Here is a 17,718-nt window from a genome sequence, read left to right as displayed (position 1 = left end):
ATTTAAAGAGCATGGAGGGTCATTTGTAGGGTAACCGTCCATGAGAGAAGCTTATGTAAATTTTCATTCTTTTATTAATAAATTGCCTGAAGTGGCCGCGTTGGCTCAGGTCATGGACTGTTTCCCTCTTTGAGGATTTTAACCACGTCAAAAATATTGGTGTATTGATCTATGATCTGTTTGTGAGCGATGTCCTTTGGTGTTTGTCTGAGGAACTTACCCTGTAAATTCCTACAATCAGGAAACAATTTGGTCATCATGGTGGTAGTTGAATGACTCTCCAAATACACCCATTTTTGGGATTTACAACACTCGTTCACTCCATATTTGGTGGCTCAGGTCTTCATGGATCAAATTTTCAAACTGCATGGCATGCCTACATCTATTGTCTTTGATTGCAATCCCATATTTACTAGTAATTTATGGTAGGATATTTTCAACATACATGACATACAAATCCAACTGAATATAGCTTATCACCGCCGGATACATGGTCAAACTGAAGTAATAAGAAAATGTTTGGAAACCTACCTGCAATTCTTTGCTTCAAACAGATAATATCAATGGGTGTAGTGGTTATCTTTAGCAGAATGATTGTAAAATACTAATTATGATGAAGAAACCAAGATGACACTGTATGAGGTGGTGTATGTCCAACTCCCACCATCACCAACTTCTTATCTTCCAGGATCTTCCAAAGTATAGGTAGTGGATAAGCTACTTTAGAACCAAGATGCCACTCTCACTCTTCTGAAAGATAACCTCAAGCAACCACAAAAGTCGATGAAGCAATAGGTTGACCAACATTTCTCAAGAAGGTCTCTTCAAGTGGGTGAACAAGTGTTCCTTTGAATCTAGCCTTATAAGAAAATGTCTCACAAAGGAAAGGACTTTCAAAAATTAGCTCCAAAATTTTATGGGTCTTACCAGGTGGTTCAACATATTGGCTCTATCATGTACAAACTAGTATTGTTCACCACTTCCAAACATGACCATGACTTCCATGTCCCCTGTCTCAAGAAAGTTGTGGGGTGCAATTGTAAGGTTAAAACCATCTTACCTAAATTCGATGAAGAAGGATCTATTTGGCTCCAGCTATAACAAGTCCTAGATTCTATGGAATGACATCTCTATGGTCACACTATGAAGGAAGTCCTCATCCAGTGGAAAGACACCTTACCAGAATATGTGACAAGGGAACAAATAACTATTATTAAGAAATCTTTGTAGCTTTAGCCTTGAGGACAAGTCTCTTTATGAAGGGGCAGGGCATGTTATGGTTTGACCATGACCCCTTTATTAATGTAATAAGCCCAAGGGGCCCCATAAGAGTCATGACTAGTTAGTCTAATAAAAAAATATCGTTAGCATTATAAGTGGTTTACCCGCATTATATAAAAGGGACCAAAATTATTTATAATGAACTATAATTATTAAATAATGTGGTTAACCTTAAATATCTAAGGTACCGCAAGTATTTAGGGTCTTTGGTCTCAATAAATTATATAATGCCGAAGATAGTAAGGGAAGGTTTGTCTTATGTTGTGTAATAGAGCTCTGCTCTACTGGGGGTTCCCCATTGAAGAGGCAACTGAACAATATTTCTATAGATATTAGTAAAATATTTCTATTGTTGGCATCTCATCATGTTATTTTTTGTGGTATATCCAACATATTTCACACTCCTTATATTTTTTCACTACAACAAAACCACCGATTTGCGCCAGATTTAGCGCCAGATTTTAGTGCATTTTTTTTGTAATTGTGATGAGCAACCTGGCGTTAAATCTGGCTCTATTGTACAAATTTTAAAGCGTCCTTTTTTGCACCTGATTTTGCATCCTTTTTCACGCTAAATTTTGCATCATTTTTTACACCAAACTATGCATCATTTTTTGCGTCAAATTTTGAACCAAGATTTGCATCTTATTTTATGACAGGTTTTGCTTCTAGTTTTGTGTCATTTTTTGCATCTATTTTTCATTCTCTTTTGCTTCCTATTTTGTGTCATTCTTTGCTTCCATTTTTGCACCATCATTTGCATCAAGTTTACACTATATTTTGAATCCAATTTAACGTCTTTTTATGCATCCATTTTGTGTCAGTTTTTGCATCTAGTCTTACGCCACATTTCGTATCTAGTCTTACACTAGTTTTTGCTTCTATTTTTGCACCAGCTTTGGTGCCTATATTTGCACCATGTGTTGAATTTGATTTAGCACCAAATTTTGCATCCATTTTTGTGCTCATTTTTGCATCTTTTTTTGGACCATTTTTTACATCCACATTTACGTTTGATTTGTCTCCATTTTTCCCATCTCATTTTGCACCATATTTTGCGTCATTTGTTTCATCCAATTTTGCATCATTTTTAACACCATATCTTGCATCTAATGTTACATCATTTTTAGCATCCAAATTTTCATTTATATTTGCATCTTATGTTGAGTCATGTGTTGTGTCCACCTTTGCATCTTATTTTGTGTCTAATGGTACATTCAATTTAGAGCCATTTTTTACGTCTACTTTTGTATTTGTTTTTGCACCAAGTTTTGCATCCAATTTTAAGCTATTTTATGCCCCTTTTTGCACCATTTTTTTGTGTCTACTTGTGTCCAATGTTGCACCATTATTTACACCGACTTTTTCATCCAATTTTGCATTTTTTTGGTGTCTAGTTTTACATCGTTTTCACCATCCAAATTTGCATCTTTTTTTGCCTCATTTTGTGTCCACATTTGCATATAATTTTGTGTCTGAGTTCGAGCCTAAATTTGCATGCGATTAGGAATCATTTTTTACATCCAATATGGCATCCTTGGTTTCACCTTTTTTCAGCCCCATTTTGCATCTTGTTTTATGTCTTTTCTTACATCTTTTTTTTTTCCTTTTTTGCACCCAAGTTTGCATCCCAAATTTACACCATTATTTGCATCATCATTTGGCATATTAATTTGTAACGTTTTTTGCTTCCTTTTAACGCTCAACTTTTCATCTTATTTTACATCTAGTTGTTGTCTTTTTTTGCATCTAATTTGGTGCCCATTTATGTGTCCTTGTTTTTGCCCAATTTGATATCCTTTTGTAAGCCATGTTTTGTTCCCTTCTTTGTGTCAACTATCGCACAATTTTTCACTTCTAATTTAAAACACTTTGTATGTCAATTGTTTGCATTTTGTATTAATTCCTAGTTTAACATCCAATTTTACTTTCAATTTTGCATCCATGGTTACATCTGCATTTGACTTCTTATATAGAGTATATTTTCTTTACATATATGACCCCCTTTATAGATTCATAGTGAAATATATGATAGTTTCTAAATATCATTAAAGCAGATATCACAATTCAAAATCATTTGTAAAGAAATTTAAGAGAAATTGACAACATCCATCCAAAAAAATAACAATGTGTCATTAACAATTTTCAAAACATGTATAAAATAGCAACATAATACTAATAAAATCAGTATTATTTTTAATCAAAACAAGTAAAATTCAAATATGATTAACAAATCAAAATATTTCATGAATATCGTTATTCTACGGTAAATTAACAACATACATAAATCAAACTCATCGTATGATTACAAAATCAAAATGTCTCATTGATATAGGGTAAATTCACAACACCCATCTAAACATAACAATGTCATTCTACACAATAATTTCTTCATAAAAAACAATGCATGTGCATGCCTAGCTACCACCACCAAGATCATCCTCATGATCATCTTGACCATCCTCATTACTCTGATCCACATCATCACCAACACCGCAACTATCATCATCATCTCCTCCTTCACCACCATCATCCTCATCATCTCCTGATATATGTTGAACATAATTTGGATCATCGTCTTGGCAATCATTACCTATAGCATTCTGACAAAAAAAATCAATATTACATGTTAGTATTAATTACATAACACAACACATGTTTTTTTTATACAATGTTAACCATAAAATGAGGTAAGATATACTAGCATTTGCACCAGATGTTGCAAAGGAAACGCCGTAAGGCATAAATTGAAAAATACAAATACAACAAAAGAATACTTTGATAAAGAATAAAAATATATTGAATGCTCAAATCAATGCCCCATTAACTGGAAGCATTTAGTAGACATATCTATCAACATTAGGATTATACACAATGATCAAGAAATTTTCCATATACAAACAACAACTTCCACAACAACCTTTTGTCACATCCACATTTTAAGAAATGCCTTGGAACGTGATCGGAATCTTCCATATTGCCTTTTTCATTATGCAGATAAATCTTCCATATTGCTATTTTCATCATGAATATTGTTAGTTCATTGTTGTAAAGTGTTAGTGTGTTAAATTCAATACTATAAGTTCGACAAGTGAAAAACATTCCTCAATTAGCATAATATACATTTTTCTCTCACCGTGTATTTTTCAGTAAAAGAGCACAAGTAACATATTAACATGTATTTTCCCTTCATTATTTTCATCATAGAGCCAAGAAATCTACGCCTTATCTATAAAGTAACAAAAACATTTTGAAATAAGTTTAATATTTCAAGCCAGTGTCTAACCTATAAAGTAACAAAAACTTTTTGAAATAAATTTAATATTTTAAGCAATTGACTAACCTACTTTAATAATTGAAAAATTCTCAAAGATGAATTATACTCCATAATAAGAGAGCCAACATTGGAGCCCATACTTTCACTAAAACCAAAAGAAACACAACCACTTGTTAAGAAGAAATTCAAGTAATAATAATAAAACAAAAATAATAAACATTAAAGTATAAAATGGTATTTCCAACACACAAGTATAAATATACATGCTCTATGTCCATTGTTAGATTAAATGGGTGTGGAGAAAATTAGTAGAGAACCCAAAATTGTATTTCTAATTAGGATGGGTGGAGAAATGCTTTAAATGCGGGTTGTTGTCATTCTAATGAAACCCTTTGCAAAGGGGATGTTAAGATTCTGAGAGAAAGGCTAGGCTTGGTAGAGAACACCTTCCTTGTTAAACATTCCCCTACTGTAACCAAAAGGAAAGGGCAAGAGAAACAATAATTAGGTTTTTGTTCACAAGTTGTACAAAATATATAGGTGCTATTGATGTTTGAGTGAATAATGGGAGAGATTATTTATGAAATTGTGATAAGGCGCACCTAGTTTTGTTAGAAAGAGGCATATTAATGACAAGTACATCACATTTAGGTAGCATTTCGTCAAGATTTGTCTCCAATGTTGCTCCAGTTTCCTTTTCCAATTCGGGTCCAATAGAAAGACGGTCATGGTAAATAAGCTTACAATTGAAGGGTTGTACAAAGGAACGCAATTCAATTCAACATCATGTAATGTTTATTATTATTAGATTGAAATTTTGAAACAAACAGCATGCATGCGTAAGAATTATGGAGCACTAATTTTTGAAAAGAAGTTTGCAACATCATGAAGTAGTACTAGATCCTAAGAATGAATACCTTCAAACACTTAAGTAGTTCTTTGCCAATACGCCCTGCACCAATAGAACCAATAGTTTTCCCTTCTAGATCATATGACCTGTAAGAAATTGCTGCCACTTTCCAATCACCCTCAACAATTTGCTTATATCCAGGCACAAAGTTTCGCATCAATATGAGAATGCGCATTAGCTCATCTTCTGCCACGGACACCACATTACTTTCGCTGATCTTCTACCAATGATGATACAAACAAATCAATGGAATTAAAAAATATATCCAATATAAATAAAATGCATTTTTTTAAAAGTAACTCCTAAAGTGAGAAAAATAAAGTTAAAAAATATAACAATGACAATTGTGTAGTTAAAGTGTAACCAAAACAAAAATATATATACAACAATAGAATAAATAAAATGCGTTGTTTTAAAAGTAACTCCTAAAGTGAGAAAAAATAAAGTTAAAAAAATATAACAATGACAATTGTGTAGTTTAAGTGTAACCAAAACAAAAATAATATATATATATATATATATATATCTATATATATATATATATATATATATATATATATATATATATATATATATATATATATATAGATATATCAATAGAATAAACCTACCAAGTGTGGATCAAGCAGTTTGTGTCGGATTTAGCCCATAAAATGTCATTTTCAAATTTAACAATAGAATAAACCTATCTAGTGTGGATCAAGTAGTTTGTGTTGGATTTAACTCATGAAATGTCATGTTCAAATTTAATGGAGAGGGGTTGAGAGTGGGAGCCACTTGTGAAGGGTAAAAATTATTCCGTAAGGCACTTAGTGAGACAGAGCCTTGCACAAACCTATTGACAACATCCTACAATTAGACAAATCATTCTTCCATCAACCATTGGAGCTGATCTCAACCTAAACGTAGGTCACCACGGTTAAAGAGAGGACATCATAACGAAACAACGAATTAAACATGGAACCGTCATTTCTAAAGGAAGCAATGGTACCTAAAGCTGTTCGAAACGTTTGAAGGAAGGAGAAAAATGTCATTTATAAGAAAATAGTAAACTTCGTCCACAACAACGCTACTTAGGGTGGAAATTGTTGGGAAAACCACCACAAGAAAGGAACAAAAAATGGGAAGGCTAGAAATGCAATTATCTTTGCCCTTGAAATGTCTGCTAAAAGGAGAGGAGAGTTCGAAGGAAATTAAAGAACTCAAAAGGCAGTCCTTGGAGTCATCATTGCCCGATTTGAGAGAGCTTCCATTTTTTGAAAGAGTTGTTTTACTTGCACCTCCCCTCTCCATTTTGTTAAAGAGTTGTTTCACTTGTTATGCTAGAGTTGTTCGGTTGTTATGGAGGAAAGGCATTCAACAATTTTCAAATTTGAACCTCTTTAGCATTATAGTGTTCCACCCCTGATTCAAGCACCTGAAACTCTCTGTTTTATTTACAGGAAAATAAAGAGAGTGTTAGTCTATCTGTGTTTCTTGAGATATAATGCCCCATATCCAAAATATGAAAGCTACAGGAGAACAGTTATTACATAGTACAATCTCACCATTACAAAGGAGTCGATAAAAGACCAAATGCATTAAAGCTTTCCAAGAAATTGCAAAAACATACAATAACACAAGTGAAGATCAAGGTAAATCTGCAGTACATGTTGGATTGGGGATAAAGCCAATATCATAGCATGAGATTGACAATTAAATGAGTTGTAAATAATAATGGAATGATATGGAATTGAATAGCCTACAGGCTGAATATAAACAAGAGAGTTATTATTTCATTGTTATTAATTTATTATAAAATCACATTTTTTAAAACAATAACTATTTTTATTTCAATACCAACCATTAACTAATTTCTAAGAATAATTCTAATTATTATTGTCCACTTTATCTTCTTTCCATTTCTGTACCATGAGGGAAAAACCCAATACCATTCCTATATCTTAAAATTAACATTAAATATGTCAAAATAGCTCAAGCATATTTTTGCAAGCATATTTTGGAAAACAATCATTACAGATGGATTAAACAAAGAAGAGCGCTTTGAGATCTTCCGCAAATCTTTTAGGAATGTAATAAGACAAAAATAAAACCCATGGGTAAGTACAGCCAAAAGGATAATAAATCACTAGTCACAATAAATATCAATATGATAATCCAGGTAAGATGTATTGTCACTTTTCCTGATTTCAGCCCTCTTGGCACAGGTAGGTTACCTATATCCTTGGGAGAGAGATAAGGTGGTTCCTGTAGAAAGGAGACAGCGGACAACAAAATATTCAATTTAATCAATTGGATTATGGTTCGAGCCCCATTTGAGAGTAGTAGGGCTTGGCAATAAGAGATCCAATGATATCTAACCAAGCCAGGGAAGCCAAACTGTTGTTGAAATATTTGTCCGACAAAGTGGCCTGGTGGAAAGATGGACTTCACCATAACTATTTCAAACAAAGTCGGTGATAAAAGGATCCCTTGTCTCGCCATTCTGTGAGTCCTTGGCCCGTTTCCTTTGGAAACACCTATCATGTATCCCACGCAATGGAAAGTGCATTAAGCTTGGGAAGACAGTATGGACCATCCACCTATTTCTCAAGATGTGTCTCTCTAAGACGTGGAACCCTGGATGCTGGATCAAGGTATAACAACCCTTTTCCTTGATGGCACCTTTAAAAGAAACCTGGAATGGTAGGGGCAGGGAGCCTTCATTGACTTCAGATGAAATCAAGAGAGTCGATATTACGGCAGGTTGGTATTTTCGTGAACAAACAAGTGAAGGCTCAAGCCCTCTTCAAAGGCCTCCAGCTTCCTGAAGCTCAAGGGGCCTGCTAGGCAACAGTGGTGAGTGATTCAATGATTATTCTAAGAGCTACTATGCACGTCTCTTCCAAACAGTGATACACAGCCCATTGGTACAAAAGAATTATTAAAAAATGCGGAGCTTCAACCTTCAACAAGATCAAATTCCTTCATGTCTCAAGGCATCAAAACGATCAAATTTCTTGAATCTTCACGTCTCAAGGCATCAAAACGGGAAAAAAAAACCATCAAACTATCTAATAGTAGCATAAATGTAGGGATACAACAGAGTGTCTACACTAAAAGTCTGGAGAGAGGGATGGGATGATGTCAATGGTGGTGGGAACCAGGCTATTGGATCACTGTTGGAATTGCCAAAAGCTTAAGAAAGGATCCAGTTGTGTGATCCTATGGGAGGCATAGGAATGATGATGCTCGGCTCTCCTATCATCTAATGTCCAAGCAAGGAAACTCTTGAAAATATTATCTCTGCTCTGCTGAATGTAGGGCTAGTCTAATAGGTGGAAGGTGGCTAATGTGTAAAGATGGCTATTTTCCTTGGGCTACCTTAGCTGTTCGTGTTTAGTGATCTGTGGTATTATGACTCCTCAAGTCACTATTAAACCATGATAACCATGCCCAGGCAGACTAGTGTGACATTGTGGATGAGAACCAAAACTAGACTCCTATAACCTCCTTTTTCATCCTTTAAATTGCAGAATTAACTGACTGTTCTAGTAATCGTTCTTGAGCACCTGAAGATGTGCACCATAAATAATAAGAATAATACCCTGTAACATATGAATAGTCCATCCTGTGCATGTAGGATATGCCCATGCGGTCCAATAAAATCACTAACCAGAATACCAGGTGTTATTAAAGCCTCTACAGGTTGATATATATGAATGTTACAGTGTGCAGGAGTATGATTCAATTCCATACGAAAATACAAAACATCTGATAGGATTTCCTTTTACCTCATAGGCAAACAACCAATGTCCCTTCTATAGATGAGCAGAATAAGTGCTTGGTTCTCTACACTAAATAAAGACAAAGTATAGTACTTATTGCTGACAAAATAGGATTTAAATCGCGGTTCAATTGCTTGACATTCAGCTGGTCACAGAATTGTAGAGTGCATAATCATAAGTGATGTTGCGAGCCTCATTGCTCAAAGTCTAAGGGTCTTGCGAGCCATAATCACAGCCATGTATGGCATATGTTGTGATTATGGCATTTTATGAGGTCAATTCTTATGAAGACATTTCAGTTTATAATAAACTTTGAACCTCAACAGGGTTTTGGCAAGACCTGGTTGATCTAGGACATCAACAACACAACTGATATGAATGACATAATCTAGCCTCAAGAGGGAGCCTCTTTTGTTTCATCACTCTAACAATCTATGAAGTGGTGGAAAGCATAACAACTTCCCCTTGAATATGACACCTAAACTGAGTACAAATCCTAAATGATGCAGCCCTTGGTGCATGTCTCTCAAAGTATCGATATTTCAAATGTTGAAAGCTCTTGTGCCCATTTGATATGCATTCGATTGCAGTTCCCCTGAAGAAAGAATCTTATAAAGGTGAGGCCATGGCCAATATGTTAGCCATATCCATTGGAGTTGCCATTGCTTGACAACTTTAGTGTGATCAGTCCCACCATGATTCACATGGGCTTCTACTCAACAGTGGTTGTTGCTATTGTAAGAGTCTTCAAGCTCGTTGAACCCATAGGTTTGATAAGTGTATTCTTTGGGTCTCTGGTTTTCAAATTCTGCCTATGTTTTCCTCTCAGTATCATTATTTCAAATGCTGAAAGCTCTAATTCCCATTGTTGTGTATTTGATTGTGGTTTCCCTGAAGAAAGAAGCTTATAAAGGTGAGCCCGAGGCCAATATGTTGGCCATATCCATTGGAGTTACTATTTCAGCTCATGGGGAGGCCAAGATGAATGCATGGGAGGTGATTCTCCAGTTAAGTGCAGTTGCATGTGAGACTACCCAATTGGTTCTCATAAAAATTCCACGAACATCAAAAGGGATTAAGTTGAATCCCATCACATCTTTGTTGCTCCTTGTTGCCTTGTTTTTCTCAGCACCCCCTGGGCCTTAGTAGAATACCCATTTCTGATAATCAGGGTCTCTTCCTTTGATTTGGATTACATGACATTTCTGCTTTTGCCTTGGCTCTTAATCTTGTAGTGTTTCTTCTGATAGGAAAGACTTCAGCCTTGACTATGAATGTTGCTGGTCTTGTCAAGGACTGGCTGCTAATAACATAATCTTTGTCTGTAATAAATGAAAAGGTTACAGTCATAAACTTGAGTGGGTGTGGACTGGCTTTTCTGGCTGTTTCTTACTATAATCATTTGAAACTTCAAGCTCTCAAGTCCAATGACAACCAACCAAAGTACCTCAGCAGTGCAACTGATGCCAATGATGAAGGAGAAGGTTTGATAATGACGAGTGGGAGATTCTGAATCAGAGATTCAGAACCAGTAGAGAAAAATCAAACTCAAGCTTTAGGATTAGGTATTTAGATCATTAATATTGTCTTGTGCTAGAGATTACTGTTCTTGGATTGGCTCCTCTATGCCCAGATCTATTTGCAGGGAACAAGCCATTCATTCACAGTGAAGAAGATAATGACAAGATTAGTGTATAATGATGGACAGGATGGTGCCATGGTGCCAACCTAAATCTCAAGTAAGGAGACATCTGTTCATCAATTTGTCAAGAAGCATGGCCTACAATTCAATTGCTCTAAGCCTATCACTTCTTCCACCTGTAAAATAAATTGTTTCCTGTTTGTTTAGTTGACTATGGTTCTAATAAATATATTATTGTTTGATGTAAAAAGACAAAACAAAACAAAAAATATGGAAAGTTGTGACCCCATTTTCTAACTACAAATTGAAATCGGATTACCATAGTGACCACCTCTGCTTATTGGAATCAAAAAGGGGGTGGGTTATGCACAATCCTCCGTATCATTTGCTATTACCAGAGATAATTAAAGCCACCCTAAACTCAAGTCTTAACTATGTTGATAGGGTGTTTGGGGACGGGGATCCCTTACCAACCCACTATAATCTGCACAAAAGCATCCTAAGAACATATGCAAAATCAACCCTTCAATGAAATGATCAAAATAGCTCAAGCATATTTTTGCAAGCATATTTTGGAAAACAATCATTACAGACGGATTAAACAAAGAAGAGCGCTTTGAGATCTTCCGCAAATCTTTCAGGAATGTAATAAGAGCAAAATAAAACCCATGGGTAAGTACAGCCAAAAGGATAATGAATCAATCTAGTCACAGTAAATATCAATATGATAATCCAGGTAAGATGTATTGTCACTTTTCCTGATTTCAGCCCTCTTGGCATCGGTAGGTTACCTATATCCTTGGGAGAGAGATAAGGTGGTTCCTGTAGAAAGGAGACAGCGGACAACAAAATATTCAATTTAATCAATTGGATTATGGTTCGAGCCCCATTTGAGAGTAGTGGGGCTTGGCAATAAGAGATCCAATGATATCTAACCAAGCCATGGAAGCCAAACCAAGGAAAATTTTAAGGATGGAAAAATTTCTTGAAGTTTAAAAACATTGGCGAATCTCACTAATCCCTAATATGCAAACTATAAAACGTTTATTGATATATTTGTAAAATTATTCCAATTTATAATGCTTTTATATATAGCCTCTATACAATGTTGGCGATTTTTAAGGTAAAATAATTTTATATTCTAAAATTTGGGCGAATCGTCTTTTATAAAATTGGAAATTGGCGAATCTTTTTTGTGGAAAAATCATGGAAAATTAGCCCACTGGGCGAACATTAGCCCCTAAAATTTTCCATGAGCCAAACTGTTGTTGAAATATTTGTCCGACAAAGTGGCCTGGTGGAAAGATGGACTTCGCCATAACTATTTCAAACAAAGTCGGTGATAAAAGGATCCCCTGTCTTGCCATTCTGCGAGTCCTTGGCCCGTTTCCTTTGGAAACCCCTATCATGTATCCCACACAATGGCAAGTGCATTAAGCTTGGGAAGACAGTATGGACCATCCACCTATTTCTCAAGATGTGTCTCTCTAAGACGTGAAACCCTGGATTCTGGATCAAGGTATAACAACCCTTTTCCTTGATGGCACCTTTAAAAGAACTCTGGAATGGCAGGGGCAGGGAGCCTTCATTGACTTCAGATGAAATCAAGAGAGTCGATATTACGGCAGGTTGCTATTTTCGTGAACAAACAAGTGAAGGCTCAAGCCCTCTTCAAAGGCCTCCAGCTTCCTGAATCTCAAGGGGCCTGCTAGGCAATAGTGGTGGGTGATTCAATGATTATTCTAAGAGCTACTGTGCACGTCTCTTCCAAACAGTGATACACAGCCCATTGGCACAAAAGAATTATTAAAAAATGCGGAGCTTCAGCCTTCAACAAGATCAAATTCCTTCATGTTTCAAGGCATCAAAACGATCAAATTTCTTGAATCTTCACGTCTCAAGGCATCAAAACGGGAAAAAAAAACCATCAAACTATCTAATAGTAGCATAAATGTAGGGATACAACAGAGTGTCTGCACTAAAAGTCTGGAGTTTTGAGCACGGCCTCTTTCTTCAGATTTATTTTAGATAATACGGTAGCTTATTTAATGAAATATTTCCAGAAAGTTGAAATATGGCAAATTTTTCCAATCAAGAACTCTAAATAATTTCATTAGGACAAGGCATAGAGGATTCATGACGGCGACAAGAAAATAATGGCACTTTGCAATTTTAGCACTCTATTGCAGAAAAATACCTTTTCTGAAATCGTTTTGACCACGAAGAAACGCAGATGAACTGTTGGAAGTCGTGCAGAGAGAGATCTGGTGGCTCGTGGATCGATTCTAGGGCAATGTTTATGTGATTGCAAACCATGATTGTTCATATGCGAGCTACTGAGCTCATTGAGAGGGATACACGCAATGGCGCCAAACTACCAAGAGGATTTGAATTTAAAGGCGGGATAGAATATCTACCGTCCAATCATGTCATCGACGGCCATATATTTGTGTTTCAGTAAAACGGATTTTCAAAGAATTTGAAATATTATACATTCTATTATTTAAGCTGAATAATAGTTTTACTTTGGAAAAATAATTGGGCACATCAAATAAAATATTGATGCGACAGACATAGAACTCCGAAACAATAATGCACCCTTCTCTAGCTGATGTGTCAATGCTTTCTTTGAAGTGGAACTTAAAGAATTAAGTAATTATTCGTTATTAAATTGGGATTTTATATAAATTAATTGATTATTTATTAATGTTAATTTCATTTTATAATTTTATAGTAACTTTTAATAGATTTTTGTTAAAGATAATTATTTGAGCTATTATTGTATCAAGATTTTTGTTGTGTCTTTTATTATTATATTTTAATCCACTTTAAACATGCTCAAAAAACGTTTTCATCTTCATTTGTGGAGATTATCTACTTGCATATTCATCATCACCACCACCATTATCATCGTTTGTGGAGATTATCTATGTTTTGACAGATGATCGATGATGATCATCATCACCACCATTATCATCGTCATTGTCATTTTTATCATCCCCATCATCATCATTAATGTAATTTCTATCGACATTGTTGTAATCATGCATCATCATCATTCATGCCATTATTGTTTTTGATGATGACCTAGATGAAAATGATGATCATGACACCAAAGATAATTCTTATGATTATGACAATGACAACATCTAAAATTGGGAAGATTCGCCAACGTCATTAGCATCGTCATCATCATAATCATTGCCATCATCATCATTGTCATTGTAACCACTATCGTCTTTATCATCATAATCACAATTCATGTCATCACCATCATCTTCATTTTCATCATTGTCAATATTATTGACATTGTCATCAATTGTTCATAATTGTCAATGCCATAAGGAATATCATCAATGCAGAAAATATGATGAGTGTTGGAAAAGGGATGCAAAAGCAAACATAGAAATGGGGGCAACAATAGAAGTAAAATTGGATGAAAAGTGGATACAACATAAGTAGATGCACAACAACATGAAAAACCTGACACAAAAGTGGATGCAAAAGTAGATGCAATTGTCAATGCAAACTTGGATGCAAACATGAAGGCAAAAGTGGAAACAAACATGGGTCCAATGGTAGGTGTAAAACTTGGCACAAATTGTGGTGAAACAAATGTGGATGCAACAACGGAAACAAAAGTATATGAAAAAATGGATGAAACAAAAGTGGATGCAATAGGGGATGCAAACGTGGAAGCAAATGTGGTTGCAATGGTAGGCGCAAGATATGGTGCAACAAAAGTGGATGTAACAATAGACAAAAAATATGCAAAAATGGATGTAAAAGTGGAAGCAAACATTGATGCAACAGGCAAAACAAAATTGGATGCAAAAAATGGATATAATGTAAGTAGATGCAAAAGTAGATACAAAACGAGATGCAAAACCCAATGCATAAACCTGACATAAAAGTGGATGCAAAAATAGATGCAATATTTGATGCAAAAGAGGATGTGAACATGGATGCAAAATTGGAAGCAAACGTGGATACAACAGTGAGTGCAAAACATGGTGCAAATTGTGGCATAACAAAAGTGGATGTAATGATAGATGCAAAAAAAGAATCAAAGTATGATGCAAATGAAGATGTAAAAAGGGATGCAAAAAGTGAAATTTAAAATGGGTGCAACAGTGAATGCAAAATTGTGTGCAAAAGTGGATGCAATAGAAGTCGATGCAAAAGTAGATGCAAAACGAGACACAAAACCCGATGCAAATCCCGGTCCAAAATTGGATACAAAAAGGGATTCAAAAATAGATGTAGTAGTTGATGAAATCCTAGACGCAAATGAGGATGCAAACGTGGATGCAAAATTATAATCAAAAGTGGGTGCAAAAGGAGGTGCCAAACTAGGCGCTAATTGTGGCACAAAAATATTAGATGCAATAGTGGGTACAATAATAGATGCAAAAGAGGATGTAAATATGGATGCCAAACAAGAGGGCAAAGTGGATGCAACAAAAGTAGATGCAAAATTTTATGAAAAACTAGACACAAAACACGATGTAAAACTTGGCGCAAAAGGGATGCACAAATGGATGAAAAAATGGATGCAAAAAAAGATGCGAAAGTCGATGCAAAAGTTGATGCAAGTGTAGGTGCAAAAAGTGGATGCAAATGAGGATGCAAAAGTATGTCAAACAAAATTAGGTGCCAAACTTGATGCAAAACCTGGAACAAAACCTGGTGTAAAGGATGACACAAAACTTGACATAAAATTTGGTGCAAAACGTGGTGCAAAACCTATTGCAATACCTCGTGCTAAACTTGGTGTAAGATTTGGTGCAAAACTTGATGCAAAGTTTGTGTCAAGTTTTGCACCATATTTGATAAATGGATTCAAATAGCACCAAAAATGGGCTCTAGATGCAAAAAAAGAAGTAAAAAGGGACGCTAATCGCTGGTTTTGTTGTAGTGTTTGTAGGTCAATCATACTATACTTTAGTCATGGGTCTATGCTGATGCAACCATATATAGAATCAGAAGTTTGATCTCATGAATTTTAGGATGGAACATAATGAACAAACTACCACTACCTCCATAACCATTGTTTATTTTGTTGGAGGCTAGAGGAAAATTGAATAAACATGAGGAAGAAATCAAACTCCTACGTAAGTAGTTTGTAGAATATTACAATAACCATAAAATAGAGATGCACCAGAAATAATACTTCATTTCATTAATGTAAAATACTGAAATATGCTTACAAACAAAAATGGAAATAAACTAGCTAAGGCAGTGGTAGCTTATCTCTGAGAAGAGATGTCGCGGCTACCTGCCTTTGAACTATGTTACAATTAGCCTCGAAGGCCTATTTATTATTGAGAAACAATGGAAAACCCTAAACATCCAAAAACCTAACCCTAAAAGATGCAATGCCAAACTGTGGGCCCTGTTTGGGTAAATTGGTACATCAACTTCCTGGGGTCATAACTTTGGCACATGATCTCTGTTTGACGTGCACAATATCTCATTAGAAAGATCTATCCAAGAGCTATAACTTTGGGAAGAGAAAAATTGGTCCATGGACCCATGTTGCTCCCAATTTTTCCAAAAAATGTCGTTTAGGGCCTCAAATGGCTCCGAAAGTTCAGGACCCAAAAACACTGCTAAAAATAGTAAATTATGCTACAATTACGGAAACTGAAAAACTGAAAGAGAAAGTTGTGGAAGTTCAAGTGGGATAGGTTGGTGGCCACCAACATCCACCTAGATCATTCATCTCCCCTTAGGAAGCAATGGTCCCCATTGCGTTGAATTCCTCCATCTGTTGAACCTAGTCCCTGGTGAGTTGTTCTGCAATCTCTGATGTGTCCAGTAATGGTGGGAAGCATGGTAAAGGGTGGTACACATTGAACACTTGGTGCAAGTGAAGGAATGGAGGAATGTTGTGCTCCAAAGAATTATTTCCCATAGCCTTGGTAATGGTGTAAGGACCATGTCAGCATGGTCGGAGCTTCTAATGAGCTCTTGTAAAGCGTTCTTTCTATAGATGCAACCAGACTTTGTTGCCCACCTGAAGCTTGTGTGGTATCCCTGTGGGTGAGGACAAGTTGTTCTTGTGTTCTATCATGAAAATATCACTTTGTTGCTGCTGCTGCGTGAAGGAACCATTCGTGGTGGTCGTGGATGTGGTGATGATCTTCCCCTTACTTTGGGAGCGAACTAGACAAAAAATGAATTTCCTAGTCTGGGAGATGAGCTTGCTTCCTTTCTTGGCAGTGATCAAAGAGGTGGTGGTAGGTGGGGCTACCTTCAATATCCGGTATAATGAATTACCCAAAGAAATAATAACAGCATGAGGCCTTGACTCATACACAGCATGTCGCCTCCACAAGTATGGCTGGCCTAATAAAACATCACAAACATCCATAGGTGTAACATCACACAATACCTCATCTGTGAAGGGCTTGATGCTATAGGGAAGGCGGCATTGTTGGCGAACTCGGAGATCTTGTCCTTGGTGAAGCCACCCAATACTATATGACTGCAGGTGTGGTGTAGTTGGTAGGCCCAACTGCTTAACGACCTCTGCTGAAATGAGGTTCTTTTGGCTGCCACTTTTGACAATGAATTGCAACGGTGAACCCTTCACCCACATCTGTGAGTGGAAAGGACACTCCCCCTCCTCTGGATATTTTGGCTCATTCTTCTGGATCTTGGTGGTGGCAACAATGATGTTAGGCTTCACTTCAATGATTTGCTTCCCTTTTCCATTACCCTTGTAAGCTTCTGAATTAGGGTCGAAACATGCATCTGATTCGGAAGGCTTCAACTCAGCCACTAGTGATTGCCTAGTCCAACACCCACTTGTGTTGTGAGTGGGGATCTTATGGAA

At 36.0% G+C, this 17,718-nt stretch overlaps 1 protein-coding gene across 1 annotated transcript; it reads right to left on the bottom strand.

Moving 5' to 3' along the window:
* Positions 1-3,583: 3,583 nt before the first annotated feature.
* Positions 3,584-13,171, bottom strand: LOC149250419 (formate dehydrogenase-like). The gene is made up of 3 exons (XM_089456432.1): positions 13,075-13,171; positions 5,476-5,685; positions 3,584-3,884 (listed from the first exon to the last, which is right to left on the bottom strand). Exons 2-3 carry the CDS (start codon positions 5,641-5,643, stop codon positions 3,699-3,701), a joined length of 354 nt encoding a protein of 117 aa, XP_089312558.1. The 5' UTR covers positions 5,644-5,685; positions 13,075-13,171; the 3' UTR covers positions 3,584-3,698.
* Between the last annotated feature and the right edge of the window lie 4,547 nt (positions 13,172-17,718).

This window comes from Pinus tabuliformis, chromosome 7, assembly GCF_031772625.1.
Source record: "Pinus tabuliformis cultivar Carrire ecotype Pingquan chromosome 7, CPIR1, whole genome shotgun sequence".
Lineage (NCBI taxonomy): Eukaryota > Viridiplantae > Streptophyta > Pinopsida > Pinales > Pinaceae > Pinus > Pinus tabuliformis.
Note: the sequence above shows the minus strand (reverse complement) of the source record. Positions and strands in the feature narration are given on the sequence as shown.

Excerpts from the sequence above, each read along its gene's own strand:
- LOC149250419 (XM_089456432.1), bottom strand. The coding sequence starts at position 5,643 with ATGCGCATTCTCATATTGATGCGAAACTTTGTGCCTGGATATAAGCAA. Across the intron at positions 3,885-5,475 it reads AACTACTTAAGTGTTTGAAG|AATGCTATAGGTAATGATTG; the intron begins GTATTCATTCTT and ends TTTTTTTGTCAG.